Raw genomic sequence first — 18,803 nt, forward strand, 5'->3', positions numbered from 1 at the left:
TCCGTCTGTGTTGTGTGATGCAGCAGTGCTGTAAGCTCCGCCCCCTCAGGGGGACAGTGGTGCCACACAGCTGAGGAGAGGAGGATGCTGGGAGGGGGCGGGGCTGTGGGTGGGTGTGGCTATGTGATGTTAAAAGGGAGGAAGACCATCATTCTGACACACACACACTCTCACTCACACACACACACACTCTCACACACAAACACACACTCACACTCACACATTTTACACACTCTTACACACACTCTCACTCACACACTCACACACACACTCACACACTCACACATTTTACACACTCTTACACACACTCTCACACCCACACTCTCACACTCTCACACACACACACACTTACACACACTCTCACACCCACACTCTCACACACACTCTCACACACACTCACACTCTCACTCACACACACACACTCTCACACACTCTCACACACACTCACACTCACACACACACACTCTCACACACACTCTCACACACACACACACTCACACACACACTCACACACACTCTCACACACACTCTCACACACACTCTCACTCACACACACACACACTCTCACACTCTCACACACAAACACACACACACACACACACTCACACTCACACATTTTACACACTCTTACACACACTCTCACTCACACACACTCTCACACACACTCTCACACACACTCTCACACACACTCACACTCTCACTCACACACACACTCTCACACACACTCTCACACACACACACTCTCACACACACACACACACACACACACACACTCTTACACACACACTCTCACACACAATTACCTGGACTACCAAATTCAGGTGTAATCAGGTGCTTGTGTGTGTGCATGAGTTGTGTGTGTGTGTGTGTGTGTGTGTGTGTGTGTGCATGGGTGTGTGTGTGCATGGGTGTGTGTGTGTGCATGGGTGTGTACTCACTATCCTCTCCAGGACAGACCATGCCAGGCTGCTGGGGAACACTGGGGAACACTGCAGGTGATCAGGGGGAGTCAAGTGAAGACGAGTTAAAGAGCTGGAGGTGTGATGAAGGCTCACACACACACACACACACACACTGTGATGAAGGCTCACACACACACACACACACTGTGATGAAGGCTCACCGTGCAGCAGCAGCCACGACTTCCGTTGTCGACTGTAAATCCGAAGAGCCTCCTGCAGCTCCAGCTGGGATGAGATGGTACATGGATCTCCTGGGTACACAAACAGAAGGAACACGTTCCACCTCCTTTTATTCTCCATGAGGTGTGCAGACACATCTGGACATGTGACTCCAACAGGAAGATCACGTTCTCCATGGTAACCTGCCGCTGCTTTTCCAAACTTTCTGTTTTCTGAGCAGTTTCTTCTGGAATGATTGACAGCCGAGAGCGAGGCCCTGGTTTGGCCAGTCCAGTCCAAACCAGGTTCTGTCACAGGTCATCAGTTCTAGCTGCCTGTTAGCAGCCTCTTGGATGAGATGTGAAACGTCTTCAACTTAAACGCTCCCGTTGCTGCCAGAATGTGCAAATGTTCTGAAGAGATGTTCATACATCAGAAGAACCCAGCACGGCTGGTAGAGGCACCAGCCAACACTCAACGACAGGCCAGACTGAGCAGCACCAGCACTCAGAACCACTGTCACACCCACCTTCATCATTCAGAACCACAGCCACACCCACCTTCATCATTCAGAACCACAGCCACACCCACCTTCATCATTCAGAACCACAGCCACACCCACCTTCATCATTCAGAACCACAGCCACACCCACCTTCATCATTCAGAACCACAGCCACACCCACCATCATTCAGAACCACAGCCACACCCACCTTCATCATTCAGAACCACTGTCACACCCACCTTCATCATTCAGAACCACAGCCACACCCACCTTCATCATTCAGAACCACAGCCACACCCACCTTCATCATCAATCCACTTCAACGTGATTGGCTGGAACCTGGCAACGCTGCACAGCATCTTCACCTCCTCACACAGCTGGTCAAAGGTCAAAGAGGCTGGGAGGTCGGTCATCAGCATGTCCCTACACAGCACAGACAGGCACACTGGACTGGTTATACTGGGACAGAGGGTTGAACTGGATTGGTTATCCTGGGACAGAGGGTTGAACTGGACTGGTTATACTGGGACAGAGCGTTGAACTGGACTGGTTATACTGGGAGAAAGGTTTGAACTGGACTGGTTATACTGGGACAGAGGGTTGAACTGGACAGAGGGTTGAACTGGACTGGTTATACTGGGACAGAGGGTTGAACTGGATTGGTTATCCTGGGACAGAGGGTTGAACTGGACTGGTTATACTGGGACAGAGCGTTGAACTGGACTGGTTATACTGGGAGAAAGGTTTGAACTGGACTGGTTATACTGGGACATAGGGTTGAACTGGACTGTTATACTGGGAGAGAGAGGGTAAATGGCAGGTTATTAAGATTAAAATGAACTTTATTCATCCCCGTGGGGAAATGGGACAGAGAGGATAACTGGAACAACGAATCCAGAATTCTTGAAAGGAGTTAAGGATTATTGATAACATCTCAGCTCATAAACTGGGTCATGTCCTCATAAAGAGCCACCTTTCTAACCAGTGAACACACGTGTCAGAGTCCACCTGCCATAAATGTTCCACACAGAGAAGAACCCAACCCAACCCAACCTGAGGCGCTCTCAACAAGAGGACTAATATTATTCATTTCAATCAGTTTCCAGTTTAACCAGTCCCATTATGGCTGCTTTAGTAAATCGACCATGAATAGATTGATTAACATATAATTATGAATTAATCCTGAATCTTTCTTCAGTAAACTTTACATTCGCTGCGTGGAAACATTTCAGTCTGACTGGAAGTTGCGTGAAGAGTAGATGAGATGGTGTTGACCAGGTGTGTTCGGGTCATTTCACCTGTTTCCTGAAGAATCTTTAACCATTTATGACATTTGAGCTGTTCCAAAGGTGTTTTTCAGTACTCACCCACGGTAATGCGCTTTAATCTTCAGCAGCCACAGGTCCAGGTCCTGGTCCTGGTTCCAGTCCTGATCCATGACAGTTCTACCGCTTGTGCGGTGAGACCTGCTGGCTATCCTCGACTACCTGAAGGATCGCCTGGCCCGTTGACCAGGTATATTAGGAATGTTGGTAGGGTAAACTCTCCCTTTCTCTCCCTCCCTCTTATTTCTCTGAGAAGTTTCTGTCACGGCATCAGATTCCACTGTTGCTCCACCAAATACACATGAGACGTCACTTCCGGTTTCAAAATAAGACGCAACAATAAAAGTCTTCTCTGAGGTTGGTGTTTAAGTGTTGAAAATTGAAAGGTCATTTTCTGGACAGCCGATTAACTCGATTGCTTGTAAATTGGCTTCACACCTGTTGCTTTAAGATTATTAAAATGCAGAATTTCTAGAAGAAAGCTGCATTTTTCTTTCAAACCTCTGTAATGTCACCTTTTGTCTTGGCTCTTTTCTCCAATTTAAGTCTTCAAAACTGGGACGTGTGGTTGACGTGACACTGTCCATAACCTTTTCGAAAAACCTTTTTAACTGTATAGAAGCAGATGTACCACAGACAGTCAACAGGTCTCTCCAAACAGGCTCCTTTTCAAAGGCTCCTAAGACAGCCAGTGATGAAAGCTCTAACAACAAACGCCTATCTGGACGCATCAGCAATGAACTACTATAGACCACATCAAACCTGCCGTTTTAGGTAAGATCATCGAAAGGGCAGGTTTTATACAACTTAAAGCGTTTATATCATGAAACAATGTTTTTCAGTCTGGATTTAGGTCAAACTACAGGAATTAGTTTGAACAAACTAAAGTGCTGAATAATATTTACATGAACAGACAATCACCAAGAGTTGGAAAGAACTGTGTCATTTTCCCATAACCCAACTACTGTAACTTCCTTTTTTAGATGTCACCCTGTACAACCAATAAACATCATGCAGATTTTTTTTCCTAAAAAAGAATCACTTAATTGCTCAAGCATAAGTGGTAACAGCAGCTGTCTTTAAATGGCACCGTGCCGATCTCTGGGAAAGTAGTAGTGAAGTTTCAAAAAGAGCAAAAAAGTAGTTTCAGTAAAAGAAATGTAAAAGAAAGGAGGAGGAGAGGGAGTTAGCTTTTTTGTGCCCTTAATACACAGAAAATAATGAACAGGAACTCACTATTTCTGTAGAAAATGTTACAAGGACCAGTCCACGAGGGTGGATCCCAGAATGCAGACAGGATGCAGGAAGTCTCAATATTAACTATATTTACAAAGTGCGACCCAAAATGTGCAATGGTGAATCGTGTGCAGAAACCCAACTTGAACCAGTTCTCTTCAATGGAGGGGACGTAGAGTCCTCGGAAGGAGAAAAGACACAAGATTAATCCTGGAAAAACTGGAATAACAAGAAGTAAAATCTAGGGACGCTCAATTACAAACAACACAGACGAAACGATCTGACACTGATGGGCTGCTGTTGGCTGCTAAAAAAGGCTCCCAATCAAACGGATTAGCTGCAGGTGATGCAGCAGGCAGCGTGCACCAGAGGAAAACAGGTCAAACACCCCCCTGCCGGGAACAAACCGCAACAACAAAACAGGCAGAAACACAGGATCATGACAGCAGCGCCCCCCAACGGGCGCCTCCTGGAGCCCTCCCCAACTTGTTCGGATGACTCTGGTAAAAGTCACTCAGAAGTCCGTCATCCAGGATGTGCCGACACAGAACCTATGATCGCTCTTCAGGGCTCTTCAGGTCCACCAGGAACTTGAATCCCCGTCCTTGTCACGTCCAGGATCCACCAGACAGTGTAGGCTGGGCCACCATCAATCGAACAGGGGGGGCAGGGGAAGGTTTGGACTGAGGGACAAGGTCCGACTTGGAGACTGGCATTAACAGGGTCCCATGGAAAGAGGGGTGCACTTTGAGGGACACAGGCTAACTTCACCAAGCCAACTTCACGGAGTCCACTTGCAAGGGAAGATTCTTTGAGGACAACCAAATTCTCTAGCCAGGGCGATACGGAGCAGCTGGAGTCATGAACCGATTGGTGGTTTGTGAGTCTGTTAGAATGAGCGCAGAACAGCCCTGCTGCCAAACAGCTTGGCAGCACCGCAGATTGGCCTGCACCAAGGGCACAGCCACCTCATCCTCCTGGACATCAAAAAAGGGAGGCTGGTGGCTGAGGGAGGCCATAAACGGAGACATTCCTGTGGTGGCCAACACATGCGCATTTGATGGGCAGAAACACACTGCAGGGCACTCTTGAGGGACTGGTTGGCCCTCTGAGGCTGGCCATTCAACTGGGGATGGTACCCAGAGGAAAGGCTCACTGTAGCCCCCAGGGCCCTACAGAATGCTCTCCAAACCTGCAAGGTGAACTACGGTCCCGGATCCGAGACAATGTCCCTGGGGAAACCTTGGAGGCGGAACACATGCTCCCGTCTCAGCTGGAGAAAAGAGCTAAGGGGAAGAAGTACACTGCCTTGGAGAAGCAGTCCACCACTGTGAGGATGGTCGCATTGCCATCAGAAGGAGGGAGGCCCATAAAAAAAAGCCATAGAAATGTGACCAGGGACGACGGGGAATTGGGAGAGGATTGAGGACACCGGCTGGAGGACTGTTCAAAGATTTACCACAAGCACAAACAAGACAGGCAGCGACAAAGGACCTGGTGTCCTGCTGGAAGCAAAAGGTCCGGAAGAGACCAAGGTGAGAAGTCAACATTGAAGAGTGCCGCCAGAGAAGGACGTCAGATTGAGCGGATTTCGGAACAAACAGCCAGTTGTGAGGCGTCTCAGCAGGGCCAGGATCAGCCAACTGTGCCCACCGGACCATCTCCTCCACCAACCAGGAGGCTGCACAAACAATGCAGGAGGGAGGCAGAATCGAACTAGGATCTGTGCTGGAGGGGTCTAGAGAGAACTGGCGGGACAAGGCATCAGGCTTCACATTCCGTGACCCGGGTCGATAGGTAAGGGTGAAATTGAAATGCCCAAGGAAGCGTGCCCACTCTGCCTGTCAAGAGTTCAGCCGCCTGGCATTGCGGAGGAAAGCAAGGTTCTTGTGGTCAGTCCAGACAAAGAACGGCTGAACTGATCCCTCCAACCAATGTGGCCACTCTTGCAACGCAAGCACAACAGCCAAGAATTCACTGTTTCCCATATTACAACATGTCATCCAACGAACCCGAGGCATCCACCTCCACAAGGAGTTGGAGGTTGATGTCCGGATGGACCAGAATGGAAGCCAAGGTGAACGAGGGCTTGAGACGAATGAATGCGGTCTCTGCTTTGTTTGAAGAAAAAGGCTGGAGGGTGGACGTCAGGCCGGTAAGGGGAGACACTACCTTGCTGTAGTTCTGGATGAAGCGCCGGTAATTCGCATAGTAAATGGAATTTATAGTTTTTAGCCTTAACAGACAGTTCTCACGCAGCCTTTGGAGCACCAATCAAAAATGTTGGATATGTTAGGATAAGGATGTCATCAATGTAGACTAACAGGAATCTATTTAACATGTCCTGCAAAACATTAACAAGGGCCTGGAAGACAGCAGGGGCATTTGTTGATTCTAACCTCATCACTAGATACTCGAAATATCCGAGGGAAGGGTTGAAAGCCCTCTTCCACTTTTCCCCCCTGCAGATCTGGACAAGGTGATAAACATTCCATAAATTGAGCTTGGTGAAGACTCGGGCCTTGGGCAGAGGACTGAACACAGCATCAATTAGAGGCAGAGGATACTTGTTCCTTATGGTTATTTCGTTAAGGCCCAGTAGTCAGTGCACGAAAGCAGGGACCCATCCTTCTTCTTGATGAAGAAAAACAACGCACCCATGGGGGAGGAAGAGGGATGGATTAGCCCGGTGGCCAGAAAGTCCGAAATGTACTGTTCCATTGCCTCTTGCTCAGATTTCGAGAGGTTGTAAAGGTGACTGGAAGGAAGGGGTGCATTCGGAAGGAGGAGAATCCTGGGGGTTCTCGTCTGGATGTAACAGCTGACTCAAAATTCATGTTACATATAAGGACACAACAATTTAAGGTTTTAAATCAAACGTAAAGTTTGAAGTATCAAAAACAATTGAACAAATGTCCAGGGTATGTGAAAGATGTATGAATTGTCAGGCATAAATTGCTAATTAAATCAGTCTAATAGAGACTTCTCCACGTCCACACGTGTATTCAACATGGCTCTCAAACAGGTCCAGCCTTGACCGTGCAGCGACGCGCTAAACCTGTAGGGGTCGCTGTTGACCAAGTGGCCGTCACAGAGCTTAAGCCTGTTCCTCCTGTCATAGGCCGATGTCCTGGAAGTGTGATTGAAGTTGTAGTTACACTGACGATGTTCACTTAAATGTGCTATATGTATTTGCTATGTGTATACTGTTCTTAGTGTTTGTATCTGTTATTATTAGATCCAACAGTCAGTCAGGGTTAGACTCTAAAGCAGGATACACACAATGATAATCAGGCTGTATTTTTTTAACAAAGCTGGGAAGGGTAACTTAATCAGTTGAAATAAAAAATGACTTGGAAAATGAAAAACACCTCAATTCTTGTAACTTAACAAGAGTTTATGTTACTGTCACAATCCGCCTACTAATTGCAACAACTGTTGAGACCAGACAGGTATAGATCCGAAAGGAAAGTAATTTTGATTTACCACTTGGGCTCCAAACCTAAAAACACTCATCATCAGTAAATTATGAACAATGGTTTGAAGGAACGCCCAGGAAAATGGCCTGAGACTGAGCCATTTCATGGGCAGGACGAATCACGACCTGCAAGACACCGAGAGGCAAAGTCACAGAGACCCCTAGTGTCCAGGAGGCAAAGTCACAGAGACCCTTAGTGTCCAGGAGGCAAAGTCACAGAGACCCCTAGTGTCCAGGAGGCAAAGTCACAGAGACCCTTAGTGTCCAGGAGGCAAAGTCACAGAGACCCCTAGTGTCCAGGAGGCAAAGTCACAGAGACCCCTAGTGTCCAGGAGGAGACACTGGGGTACTCACATTACCATGTTAACCTCTGGAGAACAAGTGAGCTCCAAAAAAAAAAAAAGAAGAACATTTTCAGTTCTGTTTCTCTGGTTAATTCCCCAAAACAGGAAGGAAGGAGTGTGGGAGCAGCATTCTTAAGCAGGACCTCCACAGGGTAATGGTCGCTGACCTCAAGTGCCTGAACAAAAATGGAAAAATAAACAATAAAACACACCTCTATCATCCCTACACAAATTTTGTGACACGTGTATGAAATACTCATGAAAACTGGTGATTTTAACAGTTTTCTCTCTTTAATGTTTGAACACCTTCTTCACAGATGCCAAGACTCTCTGGCAATCAGGCCTGAGAAGATGATGGTGGTAATGAAGTATTATTGGAAGTTACATTCCACCATCAGACACTGTCAGTGAGATGAAGCAGAACATAACCCAGCAGGGGCACTTACTGCCCCTAGTGGAGGACAGAAGGAATGTCAGGTTCTTGTTCATGAGATGGATGGGTGAGGCTTGTTATGCTTTTCATGAAGAATGCTCAAATCTAGACCTCCAATCGAGAGCTCACCCTTCTCTGTTCCAGCCACCTGTTGTCAGAATATCAGGAGTCCCTGTTATGTCCCTGGTTATGGGAAAGTCACTTCATGGGTGACTTAAAACCCCTCCCATGAGAGCAAAGAATATTGTGTGCTTCAGATGTGCTGGTTCTGTAGCTGCACGGTGGTTCTGCTGAGGTATGGTGGTTCTGTATCTGCATGGGGACTCTGCAGATGTGTGGTGGTTTTGTAGTTATGTGTTGGTTCTGTAGCACTGTGGTGGTTCTGTAGCTGTGGGGTAGTTCTGTAGCTGTGGGGTGGTTCTGTAGCTGTGGGGTGGTTCTGTAGCTGTGGGGTGGTTCTGTAGGTGTGGGGTGGTTCTGTAGCTGTTTGGTGGTTCTGCAGGTGTGGGGTGGTTCTGTAGCTGTGGGGTGGTTCTCTAGGTGTGGGGTGGTTCTGTAGGTGTGGGGTGGTTCTCTAGGTGTGGGGTGGTTCTCTAGGTGTGGGGTGGTTCTGTAGCTGTTTGGTGGTTCTGCAGGTGTGGGGTGGTTCTGTAGCTGTGGGGTGGTTCTGTAGGTGTGGGGTGGTTCTCTAGGTGTGGGGTGGTTCTGTAGCTGTTTGGTGGTTCTGTAGGTATGGGGTGGTTCTGTAGGTGTGGGGTGGTTCTCTAGGTGTGGGGTGGTTCTGTAGCTGTTTGGTGGTTCTGTAGGTATGGGGTGGTTCTGTAGGTGTGGGGTGGTTCTCTAGGTGTGGGGTGGTTCTGTAGCTGTTTGGTGGTTCTGTAGCTGTGGGGTGGTTCTGTAGGTGTGGGGTGGGTTCTCTAGGTGTGGGGTGGTTCTGTAGCTGTTTGGTGGTTCTGCAGGTGTGGGGTGGTTCTGTAGCTGTGGGGTGGTTCTCTAGGTGTGGGGTGGTTCTGTAGCTGTTTGGTGGTTCTGTAGGTATGGGGTGGTTCTGTAGGTGTGGGTGGTTCTCTAGGTGTGGGGTGGTTCTGTAGCTGTGGGGTGGTTCTCTAGGTGTGGGGTGGTTCTGTAGCTGTTTGGTGGTTCTGTAGGTGTGGGGTGGTTCTCTAGGTGTGGGGTGGTTCTGTAGCTGTTTGGTGGTTCTGTAGCTGTGGGGTGGTTCTGCAGGTGTGGGGTGGTTCTGCAGGTGTGGGGTGGTTCTGTAGCTGTGGGGTGGTTCTGCAGGTGTGGGGTGGTTCTGCAGGTGTGGGGTGGTTCTGCAGGTGTTCACCTGTTCCTCTGTCAGATGATATTCCATCTGGAAGTTGAACGGTTTGGCCGACAAAGGCACGACTGCATTGGCAAATCTTTGTCCATGTACGACGATCCTGGAACAACAGAGGAGACCTTCAGTGTGAGACCGTCGGTGTGAGACCTTCGGTGTGAGACCGTCGGTGTGAGACCTTTAGTGTGAGACCGTCGGTGTGAGACCTTCAGTGTGAGACCGTCGGTGTGAGACCGTCGGGTGTGAGACCGTCGGTGTGAGACCTTTAGTGTGAGACCGTCGGTGTGAGACCTTCGGTGTGAGACCTTCAGTGTGAGACCGTCGGTGTGAGACCTTCGGTGTGAGACCGTCGGTGTGAGACCTTTAGTGTGAGACCGTCGGTGTGAGACCGTCGGTGTGAGACCGTCGGTGTGAGACCTTTAGTGTGAGACCGTCGGTGTGAGACCGTCGGTGTGAGACCGTCGGTGTGAGACCTTCGGTGTGAGACCGTCGGTGTGAGACCGTCGGTGTGAGACCGTCGGTGTGAGACCTTCGGTGTGAGACCGTCGGTGTGAGACCTTCGGTGTGAGACCGTCGGTGTGAGACCGTCGGTGTGAGACCTTCGGTGTGAGACCGTCGGTGTGAGACCGTCGGTGTGAGACCGTCGGTGTGAGACCTTCGGTGTGAGACCGTCGGTGTGAGACCTTTAGTGTGAGACCGTCGGTGTGAGACCGTCGGTGTGAGACCTTCAGTGTTCCTGTGTCCTGCAGGAGCCTGTTAGAACACGGAACACTGAGGAACGCCGCCTGCTCTTTGACACTTGATGTTCTTTCCTGTTGTGGTAGTGTACCGAACCAGGAGTGAGTGTGTCGGAGTGGCAGACATGATCCTGTTCACCTGTCGTACGAGCAGGATGTGCTGGCTCTCACGGTGGTGTCGGTCTTGTCTGCGATGAGCCAGTGGAGGTTCTGATCTGTGATCAGTTGAAGCTTCTCCCTGTTTTTCTTGGCGAGGTAGCCACAGTCTGCGTTGAAGTCTCCTAGAAGCATCACATCCTGCTCATATAAAGAGAAACATGAAGGTTTCTTCACCATCATATCCTGATGTTCTAACTGAAGGTCTGCTGGTACCTCAGTCTTCCACATCTTCCTCACATCCTGCAGAACATCATAGAGAGCATCAAGTTCCTTTGTGGTGTTGGCTGGAGCAGTGTGTTGTGGTATGAGGACAAACTCCTTTATGGCTGAGGATGGCAGTGTTGGTGGTGGGGGTGGGGTGGGCATGAAGGTTTAAACATCCACATCTGTCACATCTGTAGTCATGTTTGCTGGAAGAACTTGAGCACTGACCTGTCTTTGGGGCTCTAAAGCGGACCACAAAAGGCTCTCTGGCAAAGGCGTCCACGTCTCCAGGTCGATTATCAGGGGACTGATACTGTCCTGTGACTGTAGCCGTGTCGGTCCTGAACACATCAGCACCTCAGTGAAGCTGCACACTGACAAGAACATGGACTCATGGAACATGGTTCTTCTCACCTGTACACGAACACATACTGCTCCTGATAGGAGTCTGACCTGCCCAACCTCCGACTGGCCACAGCCTGGAACCTGCGCTCAGAGTCATACCTGGGAACAATCAGGTGATGAGGAGGACTCTTCAGCCTCTACAGTGGACCAACATCTCACCTGTTGAGAAGTTCCATCAGCTGAGGCAGCGCTCGCTCTTTACGGTCTCTGACTTCCTGAAGGAGGGTCACATCACAGCGAGCGATGATCTGGAAACACAGGAGGTAGACCATCCACAGAAGAACATCTTCACAAGGTGTTTGACTGAGGCTTCTCAAACCAGATCACGGTTGCTTCTGCAACGTTTCTGCTCGAAAGGAGATTTGTGGAGGCTGCATGTGTGAATAGAAGTGTGAAAAATGAAGACGCAGGTGCTTCAGAGGCCAACCGAAAGGTTCTACACAAGAATCTGAAGTTCTGCTTGATCTCTCTAAATGAAGTTGGCATCATAGTCCCTCAGCTGGTGGTCTCACCCGGGTCAGAGTGTGCATCACGCTGGTCTTCTTAGACTTGGACTCCCCAAAGTTGTGGAGATTGAAGGCACAGATCCTGAAGTCCGATGATGCATCAACATGACAAAGATCCGTGAAGAAGATCAGCAGGAGGATGGAGAACTTCATGGTGCAGAACTGTGAGTGAGATTTGAGTAGATATAGTCAGTGAGAACATGAGTAGATTTTGCACCCACAGCATCCAGACATTGATCAAAAATCTGGTTTTACAAAACCAAGAACATAAACAGGAGGAGCTGGAAGAACCTGAAGAGCTGGAGGAACATTAGGAGCAGTAGGATTAGGAAGAGCAGGCGAGAGCTCCAGAAAAGAGCCTCCAGCACAACGCTGGTGTTCCTGTTTCTGCTTAAACTGACTGTCTGGTGTCCACCGAAGGTTCTGGTTATTCTTAGCTGAACAGACCAGGTTCCACCCACTTTATTCTTCCTCTAAATGAAGAACTTTTTTCCTCGGTGTGAAAGAAAATGAATCTGTCGTCATCCAAGTCCAAACCCTGATTCACGACCAGTTAAAACTGCCACTGTTGCTCGTTATGTTCGTTGTAACCCTTTTAAAGACTTACAGACCTTTCGGAGCCTCTCCGCGTTTCCTGTTTCGGCTGCTCGCGTGCGTCACGCGCTGACGTCTGCGCAGTTTATCTCCAGTTTGCAGCTGCAGCTGCTTCTGTCCGTCAGGGTTTCCGGGGGGCGGGTCCGGACCCGCCAGGGGGGGGACCCGCGGGCGGGGGGAGGAGGTCTGGACCCGCCGGGGGGGTCTGGACCTGCGGGGGGGGCGGACCCGCCGGGGGGTGGGGTGGGGTGTGGACCCGCGGGGGGGGGGGGGTCTGGACCCGCCAGGGGGGTCTGGACCTGCGGCGGGGGCGGACCCGCCAGGGGGGGAGGTCTGGACCCGCCGGGGGGTGGGGGTGGGGTGTGGACCCGCCAGGGGGGTCTGGACCCGCCGGGGGGGGGTCCGGACCCGCCTCGGTGCAGTGACCTTTAGACGTGCTGGTGACTCCAGAAAGTCTGGAGGACTGAATTCACACGAATCTCATTCTGTCATTTTTCACACGTTTAGATTTTAATACAAAGCGACAGTTTACATTTCCATTTTTTATTTGAAATTGAGCAATGAAATACAAACTATTTTAAATATTTTACGTAAAATAAGTCCGGAATAATGAGGCAGCGACGTAAATCTCGACTGCAGTCAATGTCTTTGCCGCCAGGGGGCAGCACCGCGTTCACTTTCCAGAAAGTTCGTTTTTGAAACCTTTGATTAAAAATAGTTATTTTGTTGCTTGAAATTTGTTTTTAATACCATGAATTTAATATGATCAAACATCATCATGCGCAAAAAGGATTTTCTACTACTTCTGTAACACGTGAATTCCCAATAAAGTTTTATTTGATCTTATCTTATCTTATCTTATCTTATCTTATCTTATCTTATCTTATCTTATCTTATCTTATCTTCTACCTGTTCATCATCATACGTCCGACTGTTACTGCGATTGTGTTGGTGTCCAAACAGAAAGGTTCTGACAGGATCACAGTCGTGCTGAAGGTGAGCAGCTGCTGTGGAATGATGGGCGGAGTCCTGCTGCGTCACACCTGTTTGACTCCTTCGCTGTTTAGTCCTTCTGTGAGCAGACCAGAACATGTTATGGACTTTGGGCTGAGAAGATTATGGAGAACAGAATCAACAGAGCAGAACTGAAACTGGCCGACGTAGAGGTGAGCAGAACCAACAGGTCACAACAGTTCTGAGGTTCCCCCGCTGAAGGCAGCAGCTGGGTGAACTTGGGCCGTCCAAGCCCACAACCGACCAACATCTGGGAAGCCTTCAGAACACTTCTCCCTCATGGTCACTGTTGGATCAGGACCTGGTGGATCAGGACCTGCTGGATCAGGACCTGGTGGATCAGGACCTGCGCAGATCAATGGAAAGTGGCTGTCAGGTGTGACTCTCGACTGTTTGTGCTACAAGATCAGGCAGAGCCTCGAGAGAACGGAGGGAATGTTGTTCTTGCCACACCCACACACACGCACACACACACACACACACACACACACCACACGCACACACACACACGCACACACACACACACACGCACACCCACACACACACACCACACACACACACACACACACACACGCACGCACGCACGCACACACACACACACGCACACACACGCAACACGCACACGCACACACGCGCACACACGCACACACACCCACACGCACACACACGTACCTTGTAGTACACACTGTCCACCACTGCTGGTGCTGTTCCTCGCCAAGCTGAAATGCATTGTGGGATATCTGGCTGCCACCGTCCGTGGGCAGTGATGATGATGTCTCTGCCCCTCCAGGCTCTGACGGGCCCCTCTGGGAAAACCCATCGGCCCATGAACATCAACCACTACGCCACCAAGAAGACGGCGGCCCCAGAGCATGCTTGGACGTGGCTCTACTGATGGCCAACTCGTCCCAGCTGAAGACCCGCCCTGTAAGTGGGTCCACAGTACCGCTTCTACCCCCCCCTGGTGGTTCTGCTGTCTCTGTCCATCACGCTGCAGGTCATCGTGGGGCTGCTGCTCATCTTCATCGGCAAGTGTCTTCCTGTGGTCTCTGTCCTGGTCCCAGAACCAAGGTCCCAGAACCAAGGTCCCAGAACCAAGGTCCCAGAACCAAGGTCACACCTGAATGTTTGTGTCTCGCCAGCAGTCAAGTACGATCTGAACGACGTGAGGAAACACGCCAAGTTGAACAGAATGAACAATGTGGCAACGGTCTTCGTCTTCTTCACGGTCCTCATCAACATCTTCATAACAGCTCTTGGGTTCGAGGGACAAGTTGTCCGGTATGAGGAGAAGCAGCACACGAAGAGTTCCTGTTCTGTCGGGTTCTGACGGGTTCTTCTGTGTCCAGATCATTAGCATCACCGGTCATCTCCATATCTGAGCCGCCCAGTGGTGAAAACTGACCAGCAGCGGTTGTAGAAGATCCTCAGAAGGTCCCCAGGCCTTCGTCACCGTCGGCAACGACCAGAAAGATCAGCTCACGTTCCTGGAATGTTCTCAGTGGTGGCGCTGTCGGCTGGCCACAGGGCTGGAAGTAAAAAGCGGAATAACCAGCAGGCAGTCATCCGTCATCCATCCATCATCCATCATCCAGCCATCCAGCAGTCAGCCAGCCAGCCAGCAGCCATCCATCCATCATCCATCATCCATCCATCATCCATCATTCATCCATCATTCATTCATCCGTCATCCATCCATCATCCATCCTCATCCATCATCCATCATCCATCCATCCATCCATCATTCATTCATTCATTATCCATCCATCATTCATTCATTCATCCATCATCCATCCATCATTCATCCATTCATTCATCCATCATCCATCATCCATCATCCATCCATTCATCCATCATCCATCCATCATTCATCCATCCATCATTCATTCATCCATCATCATCCATCATCATCCATCCATCCATCATTCATTCATCCATCCATCATCATCCCATCCATCCATCATCCATCATTCATTCATCCATCATCCATCCATCCATCCATTCATCCATCATCCATCATCCATCCATCATCCATCATCCATCATTCATCCATCCATCATTCATTCATCCATCCATCCATCAATCCATCCATCCATCATCCATCATCCATCATCCATCATCCATCCATCATCATCCATCATTCATTCATTCATCATCCATCCATCATCATCCATCCATCATTCATCATCCATCCATCCATCATCCATCATTCATCCATCATTCATTCATCCATTCATCCACCATCCATCATCCATCATTCATCCATCCATCATCCATCCATCCATCATGCATTCATCCATCATCCATCATTCATTCATCCATCATCCATCATCCATCATTCATTCATCCATCATCCATTCATCCATCATGCATTCATCCATCATCCATCATTCATCCATCATCCATCATCCATCCATTATCCATCATCCATCCATCATCCATCATTCATCCATCCATCATCCATGCATCCATCAATCCATCCATCCATCATCCATCATTCATTCATCCATCATCCATCCATCAATCCATCCATCCATCATCCATCCATCGTCATCCATCATTCATTCATTCATCATCCATCATTCATCCATCCATTCATCATCCATCCATCCATCCATCCATCCAGCATCTAAATGCTGGCCCCCCATTCTACTCCTAGAGACCAGCATTCTGAGAGCGGAGCGGTCTGTTGGGCTGGTAAGGTGTCACTAGCTCCTCCAGGTAGGATGGAGCTAGGCCTCTGAGGACCTCGTAGGTCGGGGGGCTAACCCTAAACCCTAACCCTAGAAAAATGAATCCTGTGGCTAGCCACACGGCATTGTCAGATACTCCACAGTCCAACCTCCACTAACCCTTACCCACCCTAACCATAACCCTCTAACCCACCCTAACCCTAACCCACCCTAACCATAACCCAACCTAACCCTAACCCACCCTAACCATAACCCACCCTAACCCACCCTAACCCTCTAACCCACCCTAACCCTTACCCTCTAACCCACCCTAACCATAACCCACCCTAACCCTCTAACCCACCCTAACCCTAACCCACCCTAACCCTCTAACCCCCCTAACCCTTACCCTCTAACCCACCCTAACCATAACCCACCCTAACCCTCTAACCCACCCTAACCCTAACCCACCCTAACCCTCTAACCCACCCTAACCCTAACCCACACTAACCCTAACCATAACCCACCCTAACCATAACCCTAACCCACCCTAACCCTCTAACCCACCCTAACCATAACCATAACCCACCCTAACCCTCGTCTGGCTCGCCCAAAAACCCTTCCGGGTTACAGATCATGACACCCCCCCCGAACGTGCCTGTCCATAATAATTCTAAACACATTGGTGGCGTCCAACCCTCACGAGTGCGTAAAGAGAACAGGGTCCAGGACGTGGGCTTGGACCGTGTCAGGGAGGCTGAAGAGGAGCCCTGGAGTTGGAACACACCCTCTGGGCCCCTCTTGAAGAGGCCACCAGCTCCCACTGGAGACCGTCAGCAAGCTGCTGCCCCCCCCCTCACGACAAGTGAAATAGCAAAAAATACCTGAGAGTGTGTGTGTGTGTGACTCCTGTCATCAAAGTGGACCCAAAAATAAACTGATCCCTTTTCAGCTTCTAAAATAATAGATTAATCGCATGAGTGCAGTAGTCGTTTAAAAGTTGTTAATCAACCAGGAAAACAAAGATTTCCAACATCTTCCTGCAGCGCCCCCTGGAGGCAGGTGGTCATGGTTACGCACCGGCTGAAGTTTGTTCTGTATGCGAGTTGAAAACAAAGACAGCCTGGACTGACAGAAAAATACTTTATTGTGTATCAAAATACTGTCTTACAAACACTTTTAAAGCCTTTTTGTTTTCAGGAAGTTTTTTTTGCTGATGAAAGTTAGCTGAAATGCTGAAGGAAGGCCTGAAGATTGTGAGATGCAAACACTTTTTTTGGTCATTTTCCCCCCGTGTGTGTCAGCAAAGCGATCGTCTCAGCTGTTTTGTCCAGCGCAGCTTAAGAAAAACGTCCCTTTTAAAAGATTTTAATGAAAAAGTTTCCTTGTTTCAACAGTAGAAAGTAGAGACTGTCGAACCAGCATTATTCATTCAGGTATACCATCAGGTTGAAGCTAAACACACTAAAACTGCAGCGCTGAACACGCTAGCCATGCTAGCAGCAGGTGAAAGCATGCCGAGAGGGTTCTGATCTAATGCTGCGGTGACGGTTAAAGTCAGGAAGGAAGCTGGTGTTTGTGGTTATTCGTGTACGGAAAGAGTTAATTCCTCCAGTGTAAACGTAACCTTCCATCTAATGCTGCTAATCTAGTGCTACGCTAGCATCTATGAGTCTGATATCCACCACCAACCTACAGATCTAAAGGTGCATCTCTGGGCCACTGAGTATTCAGAGGAATCGAATCTTTGATCTTTGGAGACTTTGTGGGGCTCAGAGTGACGCTTTTACCAGAAGCTACAAGAAGAGACTGTAAACAAAGGACAGAACTGCAGTGGAACAGAAGATGGTGGATCTGGGCCTAGTTCAGACCAGGATGTGGTAGGGGCTGCCTGGGATGTGCTCGTCGCCCCATTTGACCACCAGGATGTACTCGCCCTTCTCCTTCAGCTGGTAGCTGACGTTGTACATGCGGTTCCCCAGATGTTTGACCAGGATCTCCTCACAGGGAACCTTTGGACCATCCACACCGACCAGAAGCATATTACGCCCTGCACACACACACACACACACACACACGTTAGTGATGTTACACACTCGTGATATTTCAGGTTGACCATCAGATTTTCTCAGATTTTCTGAAATTGTCATCAAACCCAACAATCGTTTGCAGCATTTGATGGGATTCAAGAATGAATGGAGGAAATAGCTGCCAAGCTAATTAACGTTAATTAGGAGTCACTGTTGGGCGCAGCTGTTGCTGCTTGTCAGTGCAGCCAGAACCCGATCTGGGCCCCATGGCTCCAGCCAGAACCCGATCTGGGCCCCATGGCTCCAGCCAGAACCCGATCTGGGCCCCATGGCTCCAGCCAGAACCCGATCTGGGCCCCATGGCTCCAGCCAGTCTGGCTCCTTTTCTCTGTGGGGCTGAACGGAACGTGCGCGTTAACGTGCACGTGCTAACCCTGACCAGCACCTGGAGACCAGATCCAGCAGATCACGTCCTGGGACGCTGGTCTTATCTCAGGACTTCAAGATTTAAATCTCTTTAATACAGAACATTTGCAGAATTTCTAAACGTTTAAAAGTAATTAGTGTCACATGTTAATGTGTCGTTTTTGTGAAATGAACCCTGAAACCTTCCAAAACTTTCCTTTTCCCTAAGTTTAACCCTAATTTTCCTTTTGCCAAAATCTCACAATTCCAACTTTGTCGAGCTTAAGAAAAAACAGCAGAAGGATGTTTAGTGTC

The 18,803-nt window shown here is 49.2% G+C and overlaps 4 protein-coding genes across 8 annotated transcripts in view; 2 read left to right on the top strand and 2 right to left on the bottom strand.

Annotated features, from left to right (window-relative positions):
* Positions 1-7,313, bottom strand: part of prkcz (protein kinase C, zeta) — a 28,145-nt gene extending 20,832 nt beyond the window's left edge. The window contains exons 1-5 of one of the 2 annotated variants that reach the window (XM_029827704.1): positions 4,187-7,313; positions 2,993-3,124; positions 1,927-2,048; positions 1,124-1,213; positions 939-989 (exon numbers count right to left, since the gene is read on the bottom strand). In XM_029827704.1, the coding sequence (XP_029683564.1) occupies positions 939-989; positions 1,124-1,213; positions 1,927-2,048; positions 2,993-3,063 (334 nt within the window). In that variant the 5' untranslated portion in view covers positions 3,064-3,124; positions 4,187-7,313. Of the gene's footprint in view, positions 1-938; positions 990-1,123; positions 1,214-1,926; positions 2,049-2,992; positions 4,052-4,186 lie in introns of both variants that reach the window. The other variant, XM_029827703.1, reaches the window with a different exon arrangement.
* Positions 7,314-7,475: 162 nt separating this feature from the next.
* dnase1l1 (deoxyribonuclease I-like 1) lies at positions 7,476-12,500 on the bottom strand. Of its 4 annotated transcripts, none has more exons than XM_029827705.1 (9): positions 12,385-12,500; positions 11,780-11,935; positions 11,427-11,515; positions 11,277-11,366; positions 11,091-11,203; positions 10,872-10,984; positions 10,639-10,796; positions 9,769-9,865; positions 7,476-8,184 (listed from the first exon to the last, which is right to left on the bottom strand). In XM_029827705.1, exons 2-9 carry the CDS (start codon positions 11,924-11,926, stop codon positions 8,020-8,022), a joined length of 972 nt encoding a protein of 323 aa, XP_029683565.1. In that variant the 5' UTR covers positions 11,927-11,935; positions 12,385-12,500; the 3' UTR covers positions 7,476-8,019. The 4 variants fall into 4 exon arrangements, with proteins under 4 accessions (XP_029683565.1, XP_029683567.1, XP_029683566.1 ...); XM_029827707.1 differs by having other exon boundaries at positions 12,381-12,445; XM_029827706.1 differs by lacking the exon at positions 12,385-12,500 and adding an exon at positions 12,065-12,374.
* A 985-nt stretch (positions 12,501-13,485) lies between these two features.
* Positions 13,486-14,910, top strand: LOC115247263 (ninjurin-1). Its single transcript, XM_074084903.1, is given in 7 exon segments — positions 13,486-13,533; positions 13,680-13,757; positions 14,172-14,246; positions 14,249-14,302; positions 14,304-14,409; positions 14,527-14,662; positions 14,731-14,910. Coding segments are annotated over 7 exon segments (552 nt in total). The 3' UTR covers positions 14,786-14,910.
* A 3,439-nt stretch (positions 14,911-18,349) lies between these two features.
* Positions 18,350-18,803, top strand: part of LOC101073720 (filamin-A-like) — a 10,888-nt gene continuing 10,434 nt past the window's right edge. The window contains 1 exon segment of the mRNA XM_029828415.1: positions 18,350-18,451. Coding sequence (XP_029684275.1) covers positions 18,350-18,451 — 102 coding nt within the window.

Source organism: Takifugu rubripes, chromosome 20 (genome assembly GCF_901000725.2).
Source record: "Takifugu rubripes chromosome 20, fTakRub1.2, whole genome shotgun sequence".
In the NCBI taxonomy this organism is placed as follows: domain Eukaryota; kingdom Metazoa; phylum Chordata; class Actinopteri; order Tetraodontiformes; family Tetraodontidae; genus Takifugu; species Takifugu rubripes.